This window comes from Perissodus microlepis, chromosome 5 (genome assembly GCF_051167445.1).
Source record: "Perissodus microlepis isolate ML-2025 ecotype Zambia chromosome 5, ASM5116744v1, whole genome shotgun sequence".
NCBI classification, from domain to species: Eukaryota; Metazoa; Chordata; class Actinopteri; order Cichliformes; family Cichlidae; genus Perissodus; species Perissodus microlepis.
Genome location: NC_140465.1, coordinates 21081941 through 21107751, shown reverse-complemented (window position 1 = coordinate 21107751; position 25811 = coordinate 21081941). Strand labels below are relative to the sequence as shown.

Here is a 25811-nt window from a genome sequence, read left to right as displayed (position 1 = left end):
ATATGTGCTCTTTCTATTCCACTTTAATAGTCATAGCGCATTATTTTTTAAACAATTACCTTTTGAGCAATTACGCTTGTGCGTACTCCAGCGGGTCAAGTCAACCTGTTGTCGTCAATAGCGGGTCGATCCAAATGTTGTAATTACCACAAAGGCTATAAAGGAGCGTTTTAGATGTTCATGTTGCGCACATTTACTTAATTGAAAGGTTAACAAGCCAAAAGCATCTCACACTCAAAACCTCGCTGAGCTGTAGCGCACTTTGTCCATTCAGAAAACACACCTTCAGTCCTTAACTCGGTTATTTTGGGCCCGACTTTTTTTTCTTTTTTAATTCAAACCAGCGCATTAATGGAAGAGTAACTTTTGCATATGGATACCACTATCGAACACATGATTTTAGTAAATTCATTTAGATATTTTTCCTGTCGTGATTTTCCATATTTTTTATTTGTAATATGTAATAATAGTCGATTGTTTACAGGTAAATATTATGATAACATGGTAAATATTTCAAAGGCTTGAATTTATTTTATTCACGTAACAATCGTAATTTTTCTGTGTGGGAAATTCTATCTTTGCCTTCCGTGTGTTTTAAAATGTATATATATTTTATATATGGAAAGAAAGAAAGAAAGAAAGAAAGAAAGAAAGAAAGAAAGAAAGTTGTAATTTAAAAAATATTAATATTCCACAGGGTTAGACAACTGGGTGTGATGAAGGCAGCCCCACACTTTGAAAAGATGGCTTTACAATAACATTTAGATATATTAACATTTTGAACTGGTTTGGGTGTACGGGCTCTTATGAGAGAGGCAGCAGTGGATTAAAAGTGGAATGTGTTGTTCTGATTGGTCGACCGGCTCCTGGCTAAACCCACTCTCTTTCATCCATAAAAGAAAGGGCAGTGAGCCTATGGGAGCGCTCGGCTGTCTCCTCCTACGCCATGCACGAAAGTTGGCCACTTAAACTACTTCCAACCAGCCAGCAGACATTACACTGAATCCAAACTACACCAAGGGAAAAAGAATAACACTGCATTTTATCTACCGCAGATACTTTGGGTGCAAATCATCCATTTTGCAAACTTTCCTTTGTAGAGATTTTTTAGATTTTATTTGATGCTTTCTTTATTCTCTCTCTCTCTCTTTGGCATATCTATCGCAGCAGAGGAAAGCATCACTTTTATTTTTTCCCCCGGTGGAAGAAGGGCTAGTCCAGTTTCTCCGCCTGGGATTGGGATTTGACAGCAGCAGAGCATCTTGTTTTCAGCATTTTTAATACATTCCGGGTTTTTTTATTTTATTTTTTATTTTTTTTGGCTTGGACTTTCTAAGAGTAGCAGTTTCGAGCAGACCCCGGTTTTGTGTTTGTCTGTGTAGCTACATGATGGCTACTTTACCAGGAACAGTGCCTCGGATGGTGCGCCCTGCGCCAGGCCAGAACTACCCCCGAACCGGCTTCCCCCTGGAAGGTAAGAAAAATGACCAAACGTGTAAAACATCTGAACTCGAGCTGATAAAGATCGTCGGCTGTTCGCTCTGTCAGCTTCCACCGTGGTAGTGACACAGAGCACAGTTTGTTATCGGCGGCATGCTGGGAAGAAAAAGATGGGTGGACAAATACGAGCCTCCAGTCAGTGCTGATGAAAGTTAACCCGAAGTCATGGTCAACGGTACTCCAGCCTCATGTTCCTGCGTTGAGTCACTCTGAAGTGTGTGTTTTGTATGACACTATATTTCTTCTATATTGAATCTATTTTCAAACGTATTCTCTTTCTTGCTAATGTTGTTTATGGTGGATGAAATATTTGTTATAATGACAAATGCATCCGTTTTTCTTTTGTTTTATTTTTTCACTTCCATTAAAATAAAAAATGTTCTAAATTTACTATTAAATGTAGAGTTTCTTTTTAATTTAAGCTACTTTATTGTATATTTTTTAGCATTTTTAGTGCTCTAACTTTTATGGCTGCACACACACGTACACACACGTACACACACAAACACACACACGCAAAGCAATCTAATTGGTAATTTATTTTATTTTTTTAACTGCGATGCCCAGCACACTCAAGTCGTCTGAACATATGGCGGGGGAAAGGGAGGGAGGAAACAAAAAATGAGATCATTTTGTATTTGCATGCATTTATGGAAACAGTTTTCCCCTTACAACCAGTTCGTGCTCAAGTGCTCTGGACTGAAATGTACAAAAACCACGTAGCTCGCAAGTTACTCGAGCTCCGGGATTTGTTCAAGTGTCTGGCTGCTGGAAATGGCAATAATACACACAGCAAAGAGATGGCTCAAAGGATCACATCAATATTTGTACAGCATGACTAGGAATAATCAAGGTGAGAAGTGTCACCCTCTTTAGTGTCTCTTGAATGTGAAATTGGATCCTGAAGTGGCCTTGCAAGCATCCTGTCAGCCAGACTGAGGCTGGACGAATTTGGCACGATGCTTTCTTGAAAATGTATAATATGATAATGTGTGTAAACTGCGTCCCATTAAAAGTCAGGAACATGACAAATATGCAGCTGTTTGACTATAGTAAAATTTTAGCCTGGTCTACTCTGAAGAGAGCAAAAGCTCCACAGGAAACGTGATGTGTAGTTTGTGTTGTTTGTGTTGTTTGTTGAGACTTTTATTGTTTATTGTTGTGGCGCAGTATCCACGCCTCTGGGCCAGGGTAGGGTGAACCAGCTTGGCGGAGTGTTCATCAACGGGAGGCCCCTGCCAAATCACATCCGACACAAGATAGTGGAGATGGCCCACCACGGCATCCGACCTTGCGTAATCTCGCGACAACTGCGAGTTTCTCACGGTTGTGTCTCCAAGATCCTCTGCCGGTACCAAGAGACCGGCTCGATCCGTCCCGGGGCCATAGGAGGCAGCAAGCCCAGGGTGAGTGGGGGTCCACGGTCCAGGAAATGGGTCACAGTAGCACGAGGATGAGAGAGAGGGTGGGGAGGGGGTGGGGAGGTGGAGTGGCAAAAAGCGCATGACACCTGAGTCAACTCAAACCTGATATTTGTGTTGTTATTGCAGATGAAGTGCAATATTATAATAATAATTTTCTCAAGGTGGGTAACACACCTGCAACATTTTTATAGGGTTCACGAAGATCTAAAATAAATACAAATATTAATTTTAAAATGACACAAAATAAAAGCTAAAAGAAAAAAATTGAGAACCAAACATTAATTTTTTTATAATGATATAATTATATTATATTGATTAACCACAATATATTTGTGGTGTATTTCATACCTTTTTCTTTTCTTATATTTGGTTATTAGCTTTATAAAATGGTGAATAGGGTGACGTAAAAATGTCTCACTGATTAGCCAGTTTTCTGTTTCTTTGCCTGCATGAGCCTATATCCCGACTAAAAAATAATCCTACATTTTAAAATTATTAATAATATAATTTAGAGTTATTTAGCATAATTTAGAGTTTCGTTTTAGATTTCGTTCGTATTATCTTTTCGTTGATCTTTCGTGGACTAAAACAAAAAATATCATCACATCTCGGTTAAAACTGAAATTCCTTCTTTTCCCCTCTTTTGTCTTCCTCCTCTCCTTTTTACACCTTTTCAAACCTAAAGCAGGTGGCAACGCCTGACGTGGAGAAGCGGATCGAAGAGTACAAGAGAGAAAACCCGGGCATGTTCAGCTGGGAGATCCGGGATAAGCTGCTGAAGGACGGGGTGTGCGACAGAAGCACAGTTCCTTCAGGTGAGGCTTCATCTGGTAAGCTGCACTTTTTTTCCCTACTACCAGCGAACACTGCAGCATCACTTCTGAATGAACATCACTTTGAATTCCACGTTTTAAGCTTCAGTTACTGATAATAAAGGGCGCACCTTCAGCTGTTTGACCCAGAAAAAAACTCATCCCGTTGAAATGTGGCTTCAGTGCTCCATAGTAAATTCCCATCAATGTATTACAGTGTAATTTTACTTACCTTTAATACAGAAAAACACATTTAAAATATTTTCCTAGCGCTTCTGCTGCTTCATGTAAAACTTTTTTTTTTATTTTATTTTATTTATTTTTTTGCTGTGCTATTTTTGTGTGGTATAGCCTTCTAAAAATGTATGATAGGATTACTATGGTTCTTTTATGGGTTTTAGGGCTAATCACCCGTTTACCTTTTTGTTGCCATTAGTGAGCTCCATCAGCCGCGTTTTGAGGGCCCGATTTGGCAAAAAAGATGACGAGGATGACTGTGATAAGAAGGATGAAGATGGAGAAAAGAAAACAAAGCATAGCATCGATGGCATCCTCGGTGATAAATGTAAGTTAACAGCAGAAAATATATGGCCCTTTTGTATATGTCTGAAATAAGAAATTATTATTATTATTATTATTATTATTATTTAGAGTAAATTTCAACCTTGTAATCAGGAAGCAAGTGTTTTAAATAGACTTCCTACTTCACGTCCTCTTGGGAAATTGTCCCACACCCGAGCTGCAGCTAAACGGAGTGAATTTATTCCTGCTTTTAACTCCGAGCCAGCAGTTGTTCATTCACTCAATTATTTATGAGAGCCTTGGCAGAAGGTATTTAACTGCAGAAAATTAATTTGTGTAGCAAATTCCTCCTCATTCATTCACTCATTTAACGACCTCTAAACGACAGCTGACAGTTGACCCATTTCACAATCGATGTCAGTTCACCGACATTTCACCACTTGTCAGTTAAAGTGGAAATCAGTGTTCATATTATTATTTGCTCTGATGCTGCTAGGAGGGGAAATAAAGCGATGCAGGTATCTGCTGTCAGCGCCTTCCGTATTTATGAGGCACTTCGAAGGATTTGGGGTATATCCTGTTATATAGGATACGTTCGTTTTTGTAGCTTGTTTTATGTATATTAATTATGAAATTGTTAGACCATGGAATCATGGGGAAATTTCTTTTAATTTCAGGTATTTTTTTAACATGATCTTCTGATTTTATCATATTTTATTTTTTTCTATTATTTCTTTACGCTTGGCTATGAAAGCGGGAGAAATGCACAGTGTCTGAATCAAACGTCTGAAAGGGTTTAAATAGATTTTTTTTTTTTTATCACAAAAGAAAAAGAAAAAAGGGACGGCCAAGAAGAATTTTTCAAACTTGAAGATGAACTTTACGAGCAAAAAAACCCCTCCCCTCTATTGACGCGGTTTATAAAGTGAAGGGTCCGATGTACAAAAGCAAATCCTGGAAAGCAGGGCAGCGAAAAGGAGAGTATGGGTCCGTCCATTCTTATTCAAAAACCTGGTTTAAAAAAACGGAGAGGGAGAGAGAGCGAAAACTTTGGACAAAGGGCAAGAAGAGACATAAAAGGAGATGAATTATTCAGTACGCCCCGCTGGTAGATAGTTTTGTAATTTTATATAATGGTCCGTTGGAGAAGAATCAAGTGATAGCGTGAAAACGGTCTCTTTTTCTTTCACACCACGCGCTAATGTTAGGAAAAAAAACAACCTTTTTCTTGCAAAAATGTCCAATGTCCATATAGATGAGCCGCAAACCGTGCAGTCTCAAAATGACCATAATAATAATTTTTATTATCATTATAACGATAACAAAAAAATTGCGCACAACTGATGCACACGTTTCCGTTTTGAAGTTCTTACCTGCAAAATCCTCGCGTAATTATTGACTATTTACTTTTTTCTTCTTTTTTTTTTGATGGTGCACAATATAGACATAATTCTCCTGCTTCTATTTTTTTCTCCTTACCGCTGCTCGTGTTTTAAATTGGGGTTGATTTACGTTGCTATAAAAAGAGACGCACCCTCTGCGTAATGCAGTTTAGACTACCAGCAACCGGATGGCATTTAATAATGTTAATACTTATTAGAGTAAGCACTGGAAACGATGGTTGCTGAATAGGTGGCTGTGTTCGTGCCGGGTGTAATAGCTCGCAGGCATGGTAAGAAATGTATTTATCCCCAATCAGCCCCTCACTCTCCGAGTTTGAAGCACAGCCCTTATGTGGAGAGGGGTTTTAAAGCAGATTAAATAGAGCCTTTTATTTCTTTTCACTTTCATCTCAGAGCGGAGCTCACAGTGGCTCGCCCTGGGCACAAAATTCATGAGATTTTTTTTTATTCGTTTACTTATCCAGATTTTAAGACTTTATTTATTTATCTGTTTGTTTATTAGGTCTGCGCATTTGATTTTCTCAGAGGTTACATCACGGATTTATCCCAGCTTTAATCTAGCTTTATTAAACGTGTATTTAAAGTCCTAACCACATTGCAATAATGTAGATTTTATTTGCTGCATGAAGACAGCTGTTTCTTTGTTTTCATAAGGTTGTAGTGGAAAATAAACCAATCAAAACTCAGCGCATAACCGCCGGAAAAGTCTCGCTTTTAGGGCCTTTTTTCGTTGATAACTGTTTGGAGTGGTGATCCTGGTCCATCCCACAATTTGTGCAGAAACAAATTTCCAGTCCAAGGTGCGCACTTCAGTTGTCACGCACGGCTATTAAAATCAGTCCCAGGGTTTTAATTGCGCGCAAGAAGGTGCTTAAAGACCGCTGTGCGCAAACGTGGGCATCGTTATGTTTTGCGCCACCCCGGTGAGAATCAGAAGGCGAATCAGCTGCCTGGCGTCAATCTGCCACACTGATGCATCCAAACTGACCGTTAGATGCGCTGCAGACACGCGATGGACATTTCAGCAAATCGCAGGATTACCTGAGGTCCTCGGTGTAATTAAACAGATGTCAGAAGGGATTATTTCAAGGCAGTGGGGAGGGAAAGTGACAGAGCAGAGGAGAGGTGTGAGGAAGCCAGACCAGCCCAAACAGCCAGGTGGGACTGGGAAAGAGGAGGCTCTAACTGTTACTATAGATCCATATTCAGTGAAATACAATTTGGAATCCAGTGAATGTAAGTCGCATACTGCATTACTTCAAAAGTATGTGGATCATATTGTCTCTTTTCCATTTCAGCTTCAGTTATAAGTCGGCATGTTTCATTAATTACGACGGAAACATGTTTTCTTCAGGTTTACCCCTCAATGCCAGGTACCCTGCATGTGATCTGCTACAGAAACAAACAAACAACAAGGGGAAAAAATAGTTTCTGCCTGCATGGTGATGAAAATGTGAAAAGCTGCCCTCACTGCGCTTTCCACATCACAAACGCACGTGTGTGCGCGCGCGCACAGGGAAGCGCGCCCTCGTGCACGCACACCCAGTCTCTAAGTGTATGGTAATATAATGTAGCTATATTTCGGGTCTAAAGCCGTGCTGAATGAGAAGGACAGGGGAATGAAGCGAGAGACCACTTCAAACAAATCCATCTGGAACAGTGTGTGAGAGAGATTCAGTGAAAGTATGGGGAAGTTATTTAGCTATTAATAACGTTTTTTCCTCAGGCATTGAGAGTGACTCCATCTGCACTTTCTCGCAGCTATTTGGCTGGGTGGAAATTGAGGGAGACCCAAATGTTGGGGAGAGATAACATACCCATCATAGCCCAGACCCTGCGCTGTGCTTCACTGCATTAAACTCGGATTAACCTCCCCTGTCCCCGCAGCCACTCAAGCCACATTTCACTGGAATTTACATCGGTAGGCCTACATCTCTTATAAAGGGGGCAGGAGCTGAAAGACATGACATCGTCGATATTATTATTAGTAGTAGTAGTAGTAGTATCATCATCATCATTATTATTATTATTATTATTATTATTTTATTTATTTATTTATTTTTTAAATTTCCAGTACAAAGATAAAAGTAATGATATTTCAATTTCATTTTTCCCTTTTTAGCTGAATAAAAGAAAAGGTAAGAAAACAAATATCATAAAGAGTAATTATTTTGACAATAATTAACACACGCTGTATCAGTTTTATTTGGTAATTTTAACATTTCTTTAGAAAATATACATTGTGAATAGTTTTTAAGATGTCCGGACACCCGGGCATCTCTGGGGGGGTTTTGTTGTTGTTGTTGTTTTTGTTTTGTTTGTTTTTTACACAAAAAGAAAATTCAAAAATACACATAAGTACCTTTTTAACCTTTCTTTCGAGACTGCAGTAGTCCAAATAGTGGTAGGTTAACAGGTTTCAGTGACTGTTTCTAAACTATAATAATAATAATAATAATAATATCGACACCTTAGATAGATGAACGATGAGCACATTTAGCCCATAGCTTGGTCATGAGGTAAATCCATTATTGTTAACGATGTCTCGCCGTCATTTTGTCATTAGTGTGACAAATTTCCATTTCGGTGTCAGCAATGTGCTAAAATTGTAGATTTAGAAATTAAAATTAACAGCGTACAAAAAAAGAGAAACATTTCCGCATTTCCGCCACTGTTTCAATGCACTCCCCACCCCTCCCTTCTTTAAAAAAAATCAGCCTTTTTTCATTCAAAGATTATGGTGTAATTTGTTATTTAATGACATATCGCGAGACTTGATGACAAGCGCTACAAACACTGTTACAAATTGGTCTATTGGTTCCAGCGAGGTAACGTGAGCAAACCGTGCAACATAATAACAGCAAACTGCGCTGCGTAGAGCGGATATTTGAGCGCTGCATCATTTTTTTTTTTTTTTAGGGGAGTTCAGTTTAAGCTTGTAGGCCTACCAAACCGGCGAGACATTTCGGTGTCAGGAGCTTTAAGTGTCCAAAGCATTAGGCTGCAAATAAGAAAAAAAAATCGAGTAGGCTTAAATTCATTCTCTGCTGACATTTGACTTTGATCACATGAGAAATATTCATGGAAGCACAAACACTAGCTCCGTCACCATTATCCAAGCTGACAGTGATACCTCTCAAGGCTGTCTATTAATTAAAGTGGCGCTTACCATGTGGGACGACTTCCTATCTGGGTACAAAAATGGTTTTTCCATCTCTTGTGGGGCTCTTGAAAAGGGGCAATCTTTCCTCTCCAGCTTCTTGTGGGAAATTTAAAAGTGTACAGAGGAAGACATGGGGATTTCTAGCTCATTTATAAAGACGAGTTTATAATCCTTTCCTGCTTAATAACTTAAAAGGATTCAATTTCTCCCCTCATTTATGGGGTTATGATCACACATTGTTAGGCGCAGATAGCAGCATTTCAAGGTTAACATTTCCTGCTCGAAAATATCAGAATATAAGCTGTAAGCCCATAGGTGCCCTTTGTTTAGCCCGCAATTTCCCCCGCAAATGCTGATAGGCCCATTTTAGATGTTGTTACTATTAATGTGATAACAACGAGGAAGCCGAGGAAGACCAATTCGATAAGATGCCTCTATGCCACAGAGCATTTTTTTTTAAATGATATGATATTTAATTATAGCATATAATTTCACCATCGAGAATTAAATTCAGTAGGCTTACGCTGACTCTGAGGATTGAATGTCTGGTTGGGGGTCTCGAGCCATACGAGACAAATTAAAGAGGAAGCGTTGCCCTCCAGGTATCCTGTCACAACAGTAGGGTGCTTCAGCGCGTCTCTCATTTCTGTCTGTGTTTTATTCCGCCAATTTTCACTATGAGGCTCCGAGAACCTGCGCAGTGCCCGCGGGGCTCTGGTCCAAAATAAATAGAGTCTCAATTTTTCATCATCTCTTTTTGCTCAAGTTTGCCTTCTTTCTCTTCCTCTCTCTTGTCCTCATTTCCTTCCCCCCCTTTCTCTCTGTCTCTCTACCACGTGCATCACACGGTCACGTCAACAGGTGGAGGTGTTTAAAAACTCCGAGGAAGAATTTCCATTCATTCGTACAGCTTCGGGGTTTCTTTTTGATGCACTTGACTTCATTTTTTGATTGTGGTTTAATAATTTTTCTTAGCTCGAACGGATGCAGGTTTAGAGCAGGTTTTAAAACAACTGTCGTCGTTTTAAAATGTCAATTTGCCCGAACTTTATATAATAATAATGCAGGAGTGATGGATTTCATGACGTTTGAGGCGCTTTAGGGTTACGTTGTGGTATTTTCACGGAAACAACTGCAAAAAAGCGCACTTTTTTAAAATTACCCGTTTAGAATGTGACAAATTTCACCGACTAGTTATTATTATTGTTATTATTATTATTATTATTATTATTATTATTATTATTATTATTATTATTATTATTACATTGAAAGTATCGTTGCTGTCAGCAGCAGCCCGCCTGACATCGCCTCAAAAACATTTACATTTCCACTTTAGGGGCTTGACGTATTCTCCAAATTGCCAGCGCTTTGTTAGCATTAATGTTTAATTGGCTGGAAGAAGATGAATGAGGCTGACAGGAATCAGCTGTCCGCAGAGTCCCCTGTGAGTCTGACTCGGAAATCATAACCTGACCAGCTTTTCCTCCTCTGAAACCAGCTCGTTGAACTTGTCACATCTAATTAGAGTGTTAAAACGCACCGAGAGCATCGGTGGGAAACAGTAGGTGGTTGGTCCGGGGCAGCCAATAAGGCCTTTTTGGGTCAGATGGTGGGAGGGGGAGGAGGGGTGGGCAGCGTGGTTGGATGGGGATGTTGCTGAATTGGACCGCTGCGGGCTTTTATTTCTAAGCAGCACCCCCTTTTTTCCGCTATTACTTCAATTATGGCCATCCAGCGGGCTAAACAGGCCAGCGTGCATGGACTCTAGCCTTGTTTTAATTAGGTATGAAATTAATTAGAGCAGACATCTATTAAAGACTTTTAAGTTTGGCTAATTTTTTTTCGACAGAGTTTAAAGGTATAACAGTGGATTAATGGCTTACACCCAAAATTACATTTTATTGCATCCCATAATTTCTGTGCTGGCTGTCTAACAGGTGTCAGGCAAATTTAGAGATACTGAAAGTTAATTAATATTTTTTTGATGGAGTTAAATGCGCTGTTTGTAGAAATGCGGACGTGCATTTAAAGCTTAAAGCAGAGTTTCTCATTTCTTTAAAAAAAAAAAAGTAGCACAATTTTTGCCCTTTCAAGAGCGCACACACATATACTCTTTACATATAACATTTTATCTTATTGTGTTGTTGGTGCTGACTGGAATGTAAAAATGCAATTGTCTTCCATCTCCATTCTAAGAGACTGCATTTTCTTTCTTTTTTAAAAAAAAAAATCTTTTTTTTCTTGTATTGGTTAAAAGCTCTGTGATGTCTGACAGCCTACTCTCACCATTGTTAAATGAACAGCCACTAGAAAAGGAAGAGAGAAAGAAGAGGGAGGAGAAAAGGCCCGTCTGTTATTTTCTGTCTTGAGACTTGCTGCATAGGCTATTCAGCCAAGTTGATGAACTCCTCCAAAAAGTTTATTAAGGGGGTGAAAACAATAAGAACTAAAGCCTTTGGGTGCCTGGGCAGACAGTTTATAAACTAGCTGCTATTGTGCCTCAAAGGCAGATGCATGAATACTTTTGAATAGGGGCCTTCAAACTGACACGATCAGGCTGGACAGCAGCAGTTTTAAAGGGAGACAGGGTGCTTCTGCTGCAGCTCAGATCTCTGCCTTTTTTTGCATTAATGTACATCTGCAAAGGAAGGGAGGAGGAGGAGGAGCTGGGCACTGTCTGTCATAGCCAATGGTTTTCTCTGTGTCTTTGTATAATATGTGTGTGGGGGTTGTTGTTTTTTTAAGAACACACACACACACACACACACACACACACACACACACACACACACACACACACACATATATATATATATACATATATATATATATATATGGAAATACCTATTAACATATTCTTAGATTCCCTGAATCCAATTGCAATAGAAACAAAAGTATATTACAAAGCATATCATGTGTATTTATGTTCAAACAGTACGTTTTTTCTTTTAGTAGTAATGCTGTATTTTTGGGGCAGAAAATGCATAAACTGAGACAATTTCAGACAAAACGCTTCTGACCAACAATGCACCGCAAAAAAAAGGGGCACAAAAACACAAGGCAGAAATCTGTTCAGTGCCTTAGCAGGCTGACGTGGATTCACCGTTGATATATATTTTTTTTGAATGGGGCACAGTGGTTACGCACACTCAAGAAGATACATTATTCCCTTCCTTTTCAGTAAACAATAGACTGTCACTCTTTATCCTTCTTCCCTCCTCTGTCCCTCCCTCCTCAGCTTTCTCTTTTAGCCCTCTTAGTCTCTGGCTCTGTGCCTCACAACATCAGAGGGAGTCCAGTGATTTGTGACCCCAGCAACCCACACTTAATCTCACTAAAGAGGGGGAGCATCCAGTTTACAGCTTGGCGGGCCCCAAATAGACCAAGCCTGCTCTGGCAGGTGTCAACATTAGCAAACAATTGGTCCCCAGTCCCATGCCCCATACCCCAGTGCAACACTGAACCTAAACTATTTGGGGCTCTCTGAAAGGAGCCACATAATAGGGAATGTGGAGGGGAGGAGAGGAGGGGGAGGACAAGGGAGAGATTACACTCTCAGACAGCTATTAGCAGGGATGAGGCTTTTCTAAACAAACAAAAAAAAAAAAGAAGAAGAAGATCAATACTGTGTTAGTTTACCAAGTGGAGTCATCTTTGTGGCTTTGGAGTATTTATTTTCTGCTTCATTGTTTTTCTCGACTTCTCAAACGTCTGTGGGCCATATTGGCAATCCAATTAAGTTTGGCAGGGGGTCCCTAGGAGGCCTATTTCTTCTCGCGGGCAGTTGTGTGTTTGCAGTGGGCAGCTCATTCAGAGATTTGGTGTTGTAATGAATCCTGAATGGTGAGTATTACCTTCCATAGTGGACAATGACTGGGCTGTCCAGAGGGAAAACAACACTCAGGGATGACAGAGCTGTGTTTAGCCCTGTGGGATTGCAGTCCCTCTACTTCATTAGACAGGAGTGTCTTTGCGAGGAGAGCAGAGGAAATGGGAAGGGAATGAGTTGACATGTGGACTGCTGCTAGTGTTGAGTGGGTATGTGTCCTGACAAGAGGGCCAATGTTTTTTTTATAAAGGCTATTTATTTATCTTTCAGTGCTGATTCGTAGCCATGCCACAAGGAGAGACAAGTGTTCTCAGCAGGGGAGATTCGTTTCAAAGGTTTTAATGGGAAAACCTATTGTATTTGTTATGGGAGAGAAATCTCATTTAATTGCTTTGAGATGTGCTGTTGGTGTCTTTCCACCTGACCTCCAGAAGAAAAAAAAAGAAAGAAAAAGAATAAAAACACTGGTTGGTGCAGTTGTTTTTTCTACACATCGCTGGAGAAGCTGGTGTCATTTCAGTACCATAAACAAGGGTAGTGAACAGTAAAGTCACCGTGAGCGTTAATGGCATCTGGACATCACGCCACTTACAGGACAAAAAAAAGCTCCAAACGTCACAAACAAACACTGATGTTATTGTAAATTTCTCCTGCAGGTAAAAAAAAATGTCTTTTTGTTTTGTCTCAGCAGGGTGACTGCCAAAGGGGACAGATAGTTTATTGTCATTCCAGCTCTAGGCACTACATAATTAACCATGTAATTTCATAAATTGTAGTCAGTTTGCTTAATAAGTTATCTACCAGACAACATAAATGTTGTAACTGGCTCACAGATAATGTCGCTAAATGACAAAGGCCTTTGAAATCGTGGAAGTTTCACCGGTAATTGTGCATTATACTTACGCAGGAAATATCAGTCAGCAGATGAAATGCTTCGCTTAGAGTTTGAGCCATTTTAAAAACTAAACTGTTGCCGTTTCCTTCGTGTTAGCTTTTCAAGCCTGAGAAAGACGTTTTCTGTGGCGTTTTTACAGGTGTTAGACACACACTACAATTATAGTGACATTTTTACATAGCTTTACCTTTATTTTGCCCATTGTGTTTTAGAAATATTTATTATAAGGATTGAATATAATTTAAAAAGCTTAAAAAAAATCATGTTTTCGCAGCATTTGAATTTTATGTTAGGCCACTTTTCTGTGAGGAACCCAGAACAAAAAACTCTGTTGTCCGCTTGAATTTTCTGCCTGTCTGAAGTAGAAATTTTAAGATGAACGGTGCAATAATAAGCAGGACCTTTGGCAGAAATAGATCTTTGTCTGGGTGATTAAGCCATTGTCATTCTGCTAAACAATGAAGGATCGCAAACATGAGTGTTCAGTACATCAGGACATCTCGGATTTTATTATATCCATGTAAAATTGTGCACTGGATGAGCAGGTCGGAGCCACATAATTTACTGAAAGAAATGTAGTTTCCTCCAATTCACCTTGCCAGCTAAGGTTGTCAAACTCTGACAGCTGGCACGGATCGGGGACAGTGTTTCGCATTATGGCCATCCACTGGTTACCATGGAGCTGCATTAGAAAAGACAAAAAGCATTTCTGGCTAATTTTATTACAATGCAGGAATAGCCCACATAATGTGCAACAGTAATTATGTTTAGCACAGTGCACCCGCGCTCTCCCTCAGTGATGAATGAGAAGCAATGACCATGGTCTGCTAGTTTAAAAATCGCCATTAGCCTATGCTACTTAGGGCCAGAACATTTCACATTTTATGCTCTTGATGTGCTTCGCCACTGAAATATTCATTTGTTTTAATTGTGCATGTTTTTTTCATAACCACAAAGACAATAAGCATGTTCCCTAAGTGTTGCAAATCAGAAATGTGTTTTTTTCCCCTACTAAGTTAAACTGTGAAAGCAGTTGTCCAAACAGTGGGGTGGAGCTCCTGTCCTAGCCGTCAAAATAACAACTTCAAATGTTGTCCCCTATTTTCAACTAATGGGCTTATTTCTGCATCGTCAGTCATTCTCTCCTTGGGGAATATGTAGTCTCAGTATAAAAAGCTTTTCTACTGTGCACATTACAACCCCTCAATATGGCGGGCTCTCGGAAATTAATGCCAAGCACTGTAATGCTTTACTGTGGCCAGAGAATAAGCTCTCTACAGGAAATATTCATTAAGTTCTTGTATATAAAGGAGCTCTTTGGTAACGGTTTGTTTATTTGCAGCCTGCTAAATGTTAGTGGAGAACAGCACGACTGCCTTTTTAATAATATATTCTCCAAGGTTTTTGGATCAAACAGCTTTTTATTAGTTTTCACTCTAAAATAATATTTAAATTCTACATCAGCAGCCAGACAGGCATTATAAAGAAATGTAGATGTTCCTGTGGCAATATAACAACTTTTATTTTCTTTTTGAAATATTCTTTGAGCTTTTGTTAAAGTTTCCATCTTCCTCTCTTTCACCAACTCTTCTTTCCTTCCTCATGTCCTCTGTGCCACACAAACTTTTCCGCAATATTTGCTCCCCATCCTTGTCCAGAAAATTAGGAAACTTCCCTTGGGCGCATAAAAATGTCCGCTGTGCATTCCTATACTGTGCCCAGTAATCTCTCTTTGGCTTTGTTGAGAAAATGATTTGTTCCTCCAGGAGACCTTGGCTCATAGCCCTGAGACGTAACTGTTTGATTTCGTGCGTAGGTTTTTTTTTTCGAGCTTTTTGCTGGGGGAACAGGGCTCTGGCTCTAGTGCCATTTGGCTGAGACCCCCATGGGCTCCTCTTTTTTTATGTTCTTGTGCTCTCGTTTAATTTCATTACTTTTGCTGTGACCTCAATTAGTAAAGACTTGAGATCAGGCGGTGACATTCTGCTCGACAGAAAAGAAAATCTGGTGCAAAGCTCAGTTTTAGTGGGCTGGGGAGAGGTGGCAGGAGCCCGGGTTCACATTTTGTCTGCTTAAAGCCTTTAAGGGTCCACGTGGCTCTGTAATCTGACTTTGTTCCTTAAAAGTGACACAGGAGGAAAAATAATGAAAATTTTGAAAATAAGCAAATGCATTTGGATGTGTGAATAAGGAAAACTTACTACTCACAGTGTTTAAAGAACATTTTCCCCCAAAAATTACCCATTAAAAGGGTTACTAAAGAAGAAATTATCTGTTATAAGACATATAGTACTTTCCTGTTGTGGAAACCGAATGTCTTAAAGTCATAAGCAAACATTTATATTGTAGCTAATATCCAAGTTTTAGTCAGCAGTATATTAAAGAAAAAGAATCCCACCCTTCAAGCCCTTCACGCTTTCACACTCAGGCAGCGCAGAGGCATGGGGAGTCAATATGTCAGCGTTTATGGATGCCCTGCAGAGCTGCACAAGGCTGTCAGGCCCCTATTCATGCTCTAATGGCCCCCTGAGGAGCTCGTCTCTCCGGGCTGAAAAGGCCGTGAGGCCCAGTGGACGCCCTGTTGTTGAAGGTGAGCATGCGCTCTCATGGACGCGCTGCGCCTTCATCCATATGACAAGAGCCATAAAAGAGCACCGCTCTTGCTGCTTTTCCCTCTCTGTCTCCTCTGCTTTCTCTTTTGCCCCCTCCCCCCTCTTCCCCCCCTTCTGCCCACCTCTAAAAGAGAGAAGGGGGCTAATTGTTTGTTGTGGGAGCCAAAGATTATAGAGCCTCCATCTTTCTTCCTCCTTTGCCTTTTTCTCCTCTTCTTTTTTTCAAGCGCCTCCTAAAGAGCGCGATTCTGTCAGAGAGACAAGAGGAAAAAGTTTGGGAATTTTCCCGAGGAATGCCAACGTAAGAGAGCCTAAATCTCCTGACAGTGACAGGAGGAGATGTTGCGCTTGGCAGCAACAACGGGACAGTCTTCGGGTTCACTTGAAGTTTTTATAAAGTAATAGATAACTTTATGGAACGTTATAGACCTTAGAGCTCTGTTTCCGGTCTCACTTTGCTATCTTACCACTTGAGATAGATTTTGGGGCAAGTGCCAATGGGCCTCAGCCACTTGCTGCAAACTAGTAATCAGTATGATATGCATGAGACAAAACGGAAACCGCTGATATCTGTCCATAAAGGTGATCTGAGGATGATTTTATTTTAGATATCTGGTGGATTTTCATGTCCTTATGTATACTTACACATCTTATCCAGATTCAATTTTACCTAAATGTCAAAATACTGCCCAGAGAAGGTCCTTGCCAACAAGGAGAAAAGTGATAACGCTTTCTGGCCTATTACCAGACCAAGTGAGCAGTTAACCTGGTTTTGCCACACATGCAGCCTTTTGATAAATTATTTGGTGTGTTGATCTGACTATTTTATTACCGTACAAACGAGTAAACTCGAGCTGTTCCGAGGTTATGCGTTGCTTTCAGAGTTTTGAATTTGTTTTTCACATGCGGGGAGATAACTACAGGGGGAATAAAAGATTATTCATAGAGCGTCTGTCTATAAACCATTCTGGTTATCGCTGTCGTCTATCTTGTATTCACACGAGGTTCCTATCTCAGATACATCCTGCGGTAAATGCCTTGAATCATATCCCTCCTTTAACTTGGCAACCCCTTTAGGATGAACAGGCAAGTGCATTAAGCAGAGATGCCGCACCATTCTCCAAAAAATGCAAATTGGGAAGTTGTTAGTTATTTGATGTTGCTGCACGATCCACCCCCCGCCCCCGAAACATCCCTCCACTCCAGTGTTGGTGGTTGAATCGCATGCAGTCCTGAGGACAGGCAGGGCTGTTTATATGCAGGCCTGGAGCAGCAAAGACAGCACAGAGACAGATGCATGTCAGAGATAGCAGATCCCATCTCAGGCAGATGCCTCTTATCACAGGCCTGTTTGCATAATTAGGCCTTTTGATATTCACCCCCTCTGACTGACAAAAAGTATAATTGCGGTATCAAGTACGACAAAAGGTAGGCACAAAATAAACAAGTCAACATAAATAGGGAGAAAAGATGCGGTGTTATTTTTGTCCTGTGGGAAAAAAGAGGGAGGAAAAAACACCATTTTTAACTAAATCTGCTGTCAGTCACAGTCAACTGGTGTGACTCGGTGCTCACAGGCTGGTCCTGTGAATGCCTGCAAAACAGAGAGCGTGAGGCCTGATTGTAATTATGCTGGAACTAATATGCTTTTCAAAATGAGCCATTATGAGCTAATGCTGCACTGCCAAAGCCCTGTCTGTTTTTGTCCCTCTGTCTTGGATAGTTTGCAAAGGTATGGCTGATATTGAGGCCATGGGTTATGATATCAGAGACAGCCTGACTAGGATGAGTGCCACTTTACTTGATGCTAATACTGCTGACAGGTGAGATAGGGGATAAAGCACCTGCACTGCTGCAAAACCATGATTTTTTCTTCCTTTTTTTATGATTTTGAAAGTAAAGTTTTAATCTTCTGGTAAAATGGTCTTTTGTTTTTGCATTGTAATTCCTTCCCCAAAGTATTATTTTATTTATATATTTTACTTCTAAATAAAAGCTCTAAAATAGTTTTATTTATTAGTCCTGAGCTATCTTTTTCTTGTGCTTTTTAGCACCAACTAAACGTATCAGATGCACAAATTTGGCCAGGATTTTTAAATGCTGGGCGGGCGTGAAGTTTATTGGTAGGGTGACGTATCGTAAACCTGTAACCCCGCAGATCATGTGGTTAATTGTGCGGATTGATTGGACAGCTGTCCGTTTAATCAGGATTACTTCAGTGTCTCGGGGGTAAAGGTGGAGGACCGGAGGAGTCCGAGGGTTTGGAGGGAGAATGCGAGGAGCCCTGGAGGAGTAGGTGGGGAGGGGGTCGACATGAGGACGAGTTTTGAGGAAACGGGGTGATGAGGATCCCATCTGCCTGTGTTCTGTCTGCAAGGTCAGCAGAGGAGCATCAAGCAAGAGAGCAGGCTTTAAACCTCACAGTAACCTTAAAACTATTAACTAGCAGCTCGAGTCCTTCAAGACCAAGAGGAATGTGCTATCTAAAAGGTCTGCTCAGAATTAAAGCATCGCTGACGCAAAGTCACGCTGAGGTGAAAGGATGTGGTTCTTCACATCTGTAAGCTTCACGTGTACTATAGACCCCACCCATCACCGACCTTATTTCATTATACCAACAATAGTTCATATAATAAAAGCAAAACTCTACAAAGCAACAAACCCACATTAAAACCTTAACGAAAAATTGCTAAATACTAAATATAATAAATATGTTTGTTCTAAATAGACCTCCTATTGAATGATAAAGACATGGATGTGAAACATCTCAAGAAAAAAAATTCAAATATGTGTTTTTTGATGGATTTTCAAAATAAATATATCTTAAATAAATCTTAAAAATATCTTCAATAAAATCTGATTAATTTTCCCAGTTGGTAAAATACTAACTGCAAAACAGAATAATAGAAATAGGTGTATATAAAATGTATGCAGCAGATCTGCACAGTAGTGTGGATGTGTTTACTTGTATCATTGACTTTTTGCCTTCTTAAACTTATCAGATCAGTCATATTTTGGGACTGTAACTTATAATATTGTAGATCAGTGTTGTATTATCTTCAACTCGGTCCTTAAACCCGTCTGTGCAATAACCATCTCGTTTAACCAGTGCTAATTTGAATCTTTATCAGGTATTTACTTTGACAAAGCAGAGTGCAAACCTGATTAATTCCTGTTTATTATGGGGCACAATTTTAAATCAATGTTGAGGGAAAACCTCAGAGGGCCCCTGGAGGAGAGTACACGACACTAATCGTGCCCACTGGATGCCACATAATTAGATTCTAATTGCACAATAAGCAATGAGACAAGGCATGAGTGGTTTATCAATATCCCACGAACATTTAAATGGAAATTACAGCAGTCGTATTATATAAAGGTCTAATCAGAATGTACCTTTTTTGTGCCGAACAGACCATTAAGGAATTGACCTTGACAGCCCTGCAGGGATTTTGTTCAGTCGTATTTTGTCTTTGTCTGTTCACCTTGGCAAATAAGTGAGGAGAAAAAGGAGACATGAAATTTTGATTTTAAAGTGTTTTGTACCGAAAACAGCCGAAGACGTGGCTGTTTTCTCTGTATGTACTTGTGTGTGCGTGCATGCGTGCTTGTGTTTAACTGGCATATATTCAGACCACGTTTTAATTCCTCTGCTCTTTGGATAGACTTGTCCTTTATTGCAACTCCGCTGCAATCAGCGGCGGGCTCTCTCTCACCCAAATATAGTCAGCATATAGATGAGTTTCACATCCAACCCCATTCCCAGTTGGCTCCATACAGCGTGTGCCGTGTTCCATTTTTCCTTACTCATTACAGGCAGGGCCACTGACCTCGTGCTTCTGGTTCATGTACGAGAGCAGATGTGTTGGCTCTGCGGGGCTTAATGACGAGCAGAAGTACAAGCTATTGTCTGCTGAGGTGCTTAGGAGTCATTTGCCTGCTAATGGGTGCTAAATGTGACAAAGATTGCCACATCAGCTTAGCGACAAAATAAAGTCAGTGAAAAAAAAACCCCACCTCGAACAAAGGGGAGGACAAGAAAATCGGTTGAGGAGGAGAAGACTTTGGTGTCTTTTTCCGAACCCCTTGAGAATGTGTCGGCTGTGGCCCCGGCGTCTCCCTGTAGGACACAGAGGTGACTTTGGAAAGTGATCCGCAGACCGCTGGGCTGGTCTCAAGTGTCGTCATGGCAAGTTATTGCCCAAATGGATGTACGCATCCTCATGAAAACCAACAAAGGGATATGTGGTGTATGTACATATTCAACTTTGTATGTTCAAGGGTGTTCTGCAGCGGAGTGAGCTTGTGCTTCAAGAATCAATCTTTATTAAAAAGGATAAGACTGAAGAATTGATTTAATGAATGCGGCCTCATGTCCTGCGGACACATGTAATCCGCAGAGAATCATTGAGCACGAGCTCAGGGGGACAAAAAATGTTCGTAGAAGACTCATAGAGTGGCCTGTAATGATAGTCTCCATATAATCCCATAATTCCTTGTTTAATTAAACTCTGGAGCTGGCCTTGAGACTCCGCCAGCTCTGTTGCTCTTTTGTTCTCACAGTTGTTATTTGGAGGCCAGGTCTGAGTATTCTTTTGTCCACTTATGTTGAAAGATTTGACTAGAGTGAGCTACGAGCGGAGATTGGAGCTGTAAAACAACAAATCAGTCGCAGGCGAGACACTCAGGTGAGCAGCATAGTTTTTCATTCGAGCTGAATGGTAAAGGGCCTCTGTCAGAGGCGGAAATCTCTTCATGCACCCTCTTCTTCAGTATCTCTCTTTATTTTCCCTCTCCCACACTTTCTGGACTGTGCGTGATGCAATCCAACTAGGCCTGGAGCAACACTGGCACATCACGCAGCCTTGTCAATGTCTCAATGAGGAAATTATGAAAATATGAATTTTATGACATGAAATAAAAAGGGCCATGTAGTTTGAATAGACATGCAGAGGAGGTGAAAATGATGCAATTTTCTAAATTCAGTTATAATGGTAATGTGCAATGGTAATGCATATTTGCTGTCAAAAATTTCCCTGTCGGCCTGGATTGTACGGCTTTGTGCTGTATCTATATTCCTCGAGCAAAAATTCAGCTTAGTTGAATGCCTAAAAAGTAATGTAAAATGTGTTCTAATTCATTTAATGACAGCAGATGGAAACACATGGGACTGAATGGTTTTGGTGTGATATTGTGTTCTATTTTATACGTTTTGGCTGCACTGTGTATGAGCAGTGTGCCCTGGGCCAATGACAGAGAAAAGCAGGGTGAGGAGCAGCAAGGTGGCCTGTGCAGATTAACCCCTCTACCCACCAACACCCCACTCCCCCTCAGCTCTCTGCATTCACAGCCTCTGGGGCCCCTCTCAGAGGCAGGATTGTATATCAGGGGCTCTTCTATATTAAATAAATATCCACAGATTAAGATAATATTCTCCCAGTTGTATACTGAGAGAAAAGTAGCTGTCATTTGAATCCACTGTGTTGCCAGTCCCCCACTCTTGAGACTACAAAAGAGGCTCTTTTAGAATCCATTTAATGCTGAGTTTATGATAAGTTTCAACCCATATTTGCGGCTATTTTCCCCCCTCACCACTCAGTTTATTCACATAAAAGGCTTCTTAGCTTGTTTTCATTTAGTGATGATACATCTGGCCCTCTGTCCTTTCCTTTTCCCCTCAGGCAACCGGACAGATGATGGTTCAGATATCGATTCTGAGCCCGACTTGCCTCTTAAAAGGAAGCAGAGGCGCAGCCGCACCACCTTCACCGCCGAGCAGCTGGAAGAGCTGGAGAAGGCTTTCGAAAGGACGCATTATCCTGACATCTACACCAGAGAGGAGCTGGCTCAGAGGACGAAACTTACAGAGGCCAGAGTACAGGTTAGACAAGCAGTACCAGTACTCGGACTGATAAGCATGCACACTGTGATGTAGTCAGACTGCATGAAAACGCATTTCCGCTGGTGCTCGGAGTGAAGTTTGGATCATTTTGAGACCCCTTTGTCTGAGACATCAGTACACAGCAAACATCGCTTTCCAGTTAACTCTGAGAACATGCAGCAAACCTTGTTACACTGTTTGGTAAAAAAAAAAAAAATGAAAGAGTTCCAGTGATTTTTGATGCTGCAAACATCCACCTAAGATGAAATCTTAAAGGTTAATTTACATGAAAAATTAGCAGCAAAGTGCTCAGTAGTTTATTTGTAATTTAGGTACATTACTCCTTTAAGAAGCGCATGTGTAATTGAGGTTTAGCTATGCTTTGTGCAAAAAACCCATCAGTGCTGAAAATCACTGAGGCCTAGCCCAATACAGAAGACTTAAGGGATTCTGTGTTGCATAAATGGTAACATCTAACTAAAGCAACAACTAAAGATACTGCAAAGAGCAATATCTTTTTCCCAAAACCTAACATTTGCCTTCTTTTACCCATGGTACTGGTGTACACATCCATCAGGGCCATATTGCCCCTTTTTGTCATACTTCACTGTGCATGTAAGGAAGCTTGCTGTCTACCATTATCTTTCATGTTCAAGTACTTTGACAGAGATACTCCCCTCCTTCGCACCTCAGATCCGGGGACCTGTCCTACAGCCTGAGTGCCCTGCAGTTGTATGTAAGCTTGAAGAAAGATATGTACAGTAGAGTTATAGCAGCAGCTGTTCTACCAAAGATTGAGGGAGAGAGAAAAAAAGGGAGAGGAGCGAAAGGGAATGCATTCCTGATGGATTTCTCATTTCGGCCTTTGGCCAGGATCTCATCCCATCACTTTCAAGCTCGCCGCTGCTTGTAAAACCCTCCACATATCACACAGGGCTCTTCAGCCTCTCTGGGGACCCTATGCTCCGACAACAACATTAATCAATCAACTGCTAGTAAAAAAGAAAAAGGGTCTGGGGCACCCCTCTCCTCTTACCACAGTCATTCACACTACCCTAACCCCTCCAACTCCTCACTGCATGCTAACTGTGCATCACACTCCAAACATGCAATTGGGTAACTGATTCCACACATGTCTTTGTCCATCTTGAAACCCCCCAACAAGGATGTCCAATATGTCTGAGTGTGTAATGCCTCACTCAGGGAAGGAGAAATGTATCTCACCGCTGTTACAAGGCAATATATTTGAGGGGGGTTTCTTTTAAAAGTGTAAGAAGCGAGTCAAGACAAGATAGTTATTTTATTGATTTAAAAATAGCATTCAATTTTGCATTTTGATCGGACAAATATAGCCACACAAACTAAGCAAACCTTATGACAGAGGTGATATAAGTATATACATCTTTGTAGTGCACTTCAAAGTCATCAGGGAGCGTGGTCCCTCTTTGGGTTTAAAAGAAAAATTCAAGCGTGACTTAATGTGTATCTCATGTAAACATGAGAGCAGGAGAAAAAGAACATGAAGCGACTGCTGCCTCTCTGCTGTTAGATAATAGACTTAAATGATGTCATGTGAAAACCTGAGGAATTTGAGACATGGCTATAATTTGTTAATGCTGTTTTGCTCATAATCTAATTCTTTAAGGCTTTGAAAGTCTCAAAAGGTCAACTTAAACTTAATTTTCTGAGAAGGTTACAAAGAAAGGGACTCTGGTAGCCAAAATATATTAATGCCCAAAGTTGCCCTACAGTGTGATGAGCATGTTTCATTGTGGTTCTAAGAATTTTCTGATAGTTTTATCTCTGTGTTTCCCCAAATATATCTCGGGGTTTGTTCTTAATGACTACTGGAGATGCCACATAAACATTTCAGTATTTAAACAGTGAGAGAGAGAATAGAAGCTAAATATGAAAGTTGTTTAAATGTAAATTTGCCAGCTTGTGCATGTGAGTGCTATTTGTATCACTTTGTTCGGGAAATTTCCACCAGCTGGGCTTACATATAGGTGCCCAAATGGCCCATCACAGGGCAGAAGAGAGGAGACCCTTTGGCCTGAGAGAAAAGCCTCTCCAGCACAGCTGCAATGACGAATCTTCCAGATGTCGTTCAGAGACTTAACCGGTGTTTGGGGCTGAGAAACTGTCCGTAGGAAGGGGGGTGTTGGAGGAGGCTCATAGACTCATATTTTAACTCGTATGTGTGTCAGCTGTCACGGCTCGCTGTTATCCATTTGTCATTAAACACAGCGATAATGTGAAAAGCAGTTTTTAGGTTCGGTGCAGAGGTAAAAGCACTCGTGCGGCAAGCACCTCTGCAAACATGGCCACGCTGGCGCTCAGCAGCCAGAGCTCAAAGCCGTGTTGTAAATTAAACCGCTTGATTCTCGTTGAAGTGATGAGTGTTTGGCTTAGCGCTGACTCACAACCCAAACTCGTAAACAGAGCTAACTCCCTTGTGTCTGCCCTCGCCTGCCATTTTAAGACCCCTTCACCATCTATCTTTATCAACCTCGCTGCCCCTTTCAGCAGAGCTACCAGCACTCCCTTACCACCCCGAGCCCTGCAGTGGTTTTATCACCCCAACTGACAAATTGTGGGATATGATCCATATCTCTCAGCAATTAGTTCCAGCCTGTCTCAGTAGGAGGGGACACTGCCAAGTCTACCTTCACTATATCCTCCACTGATGCAGTATGCTCTGCCACTTTCCATCTGATAACCCCTCAGTTTTAACAGGAGCAGGCAGCAAAGCCATTCCAGGAGAGCAGCGCTTGTGTTTGTTCCCTGTGTTGAGGAGTGGACTGGGATGGGGAGAGCTGCGCAGGCCTCCGTAAATCAGCTCTAGCAAATGAAGCATATTACATTCCCCTCTATTTAGACTGAAGTTTCCAAAGAGACTGACTCCAGAGTGTCGGCTGAGGCTCATCATCTCAGCGTGCTGCTGCTGCTGGCTAGCTTTCCTGAATCTGTCACATAGGTCCCCTTTCATTACCAATAAACATTCTGCATGTAGCTATTATAGTTAGTGGAATCTAATAAGGTATAAGCATTGCTTTTACGAAGTGTGCAAATCAATTTGGTAAAAAGTTTCTCTCTTTATCTGTGGCTCGCGCTGACCTGTTGGTGCATGCAGCAAGCAACAGGGAAACAGGCCTCGGTGGAGTCTGTGTGCCGGGCCGGCCTCTGCATCTGTACGTCACAGAGCAGTGTAGCTGAATTCAGACTAATGCTGATTCAAACGTTCCAAATAGCTGGTGAAAATATAATCTTAATGTCAAAAGGTGATACACAGTTCCCTGACTTTTAGGTCGTCATTGAGTTTCAGCAGAAAAGGCACGATGGATCTGGTTATTGTTGCCACAAAATCCAACGGGCAACTACATTCCCGCCAGTATGGGTTTATTTTTCATAAAGGAATAAATAGGATTTGTGTAGATTGTACGGGAGAAATTGTTGCAATGCATCAGTGTGAATGTTCTAACAGTTTCTTATTATTAGAATTTAAATGACTTTGGTACAGTGCTTCTGTACTCCTGATACTTATCAAGCTAATCCCACTCTCCTCACAAATTCACACTCCTAGCTACTTTAATTAGCATAGTGCCAGTCTGGAAGGCAGGCAGGGAGGGAATCAGAGAGAGGGAAGTGGGGAGTGGGGGGTGAAGAAGAAGAAGAAGAGGGGAAGGCGAGAGGAGGGGAGGTGTGAGGGAGGAGGTGAGGGGGGTATTGCGTGGTATGAAACAGAAGAGGATTTGTGTGTTGAAGCTGGT

At 41.0% G+C, this 25811-nt stretch overlaps 1 protein-coding gene across 3 annotated transcripts in view; it reads left to right on the top strand.

Moving 5' to 3' along the window:
* Window positions 1–923: 923 nt before the first annotated feature.
* pax7a (paired box 7a) overlaps window positions 924–25811 on the top strand; it is a 43902-nt gene continuing 19014 nt past the window's right edge. The window contains exons 1-5 of one of the 3 annotated variants that reach the window (XM_084928703.1): window positions 924–1474; window positions 2671–2906; window positions 3610–3739; window positions 4173–4301; window positions 21842–22041. In XM_084928703.1, the coding sequence (XP_084784829.1) occupies window positions 1387–1474; window positions 2671–2906; window positions 3610–3739; window positions 4173–4301; window positions 21842–22041 (783 nt within the window). In that variant the 5' untranslated portion in view covers window positions 924–1386. Of the gene's footprint in view, window positions 1475–2670; window positions 2907–3609; window positions 3755–4172; window positions 4302–21841; window positions 22042–25811 lie in introns of all 3 variants that reach the window. The other 2 variants (XM_084928702.1, XM_084928704.1) reach the window with 2 other exon arrangements.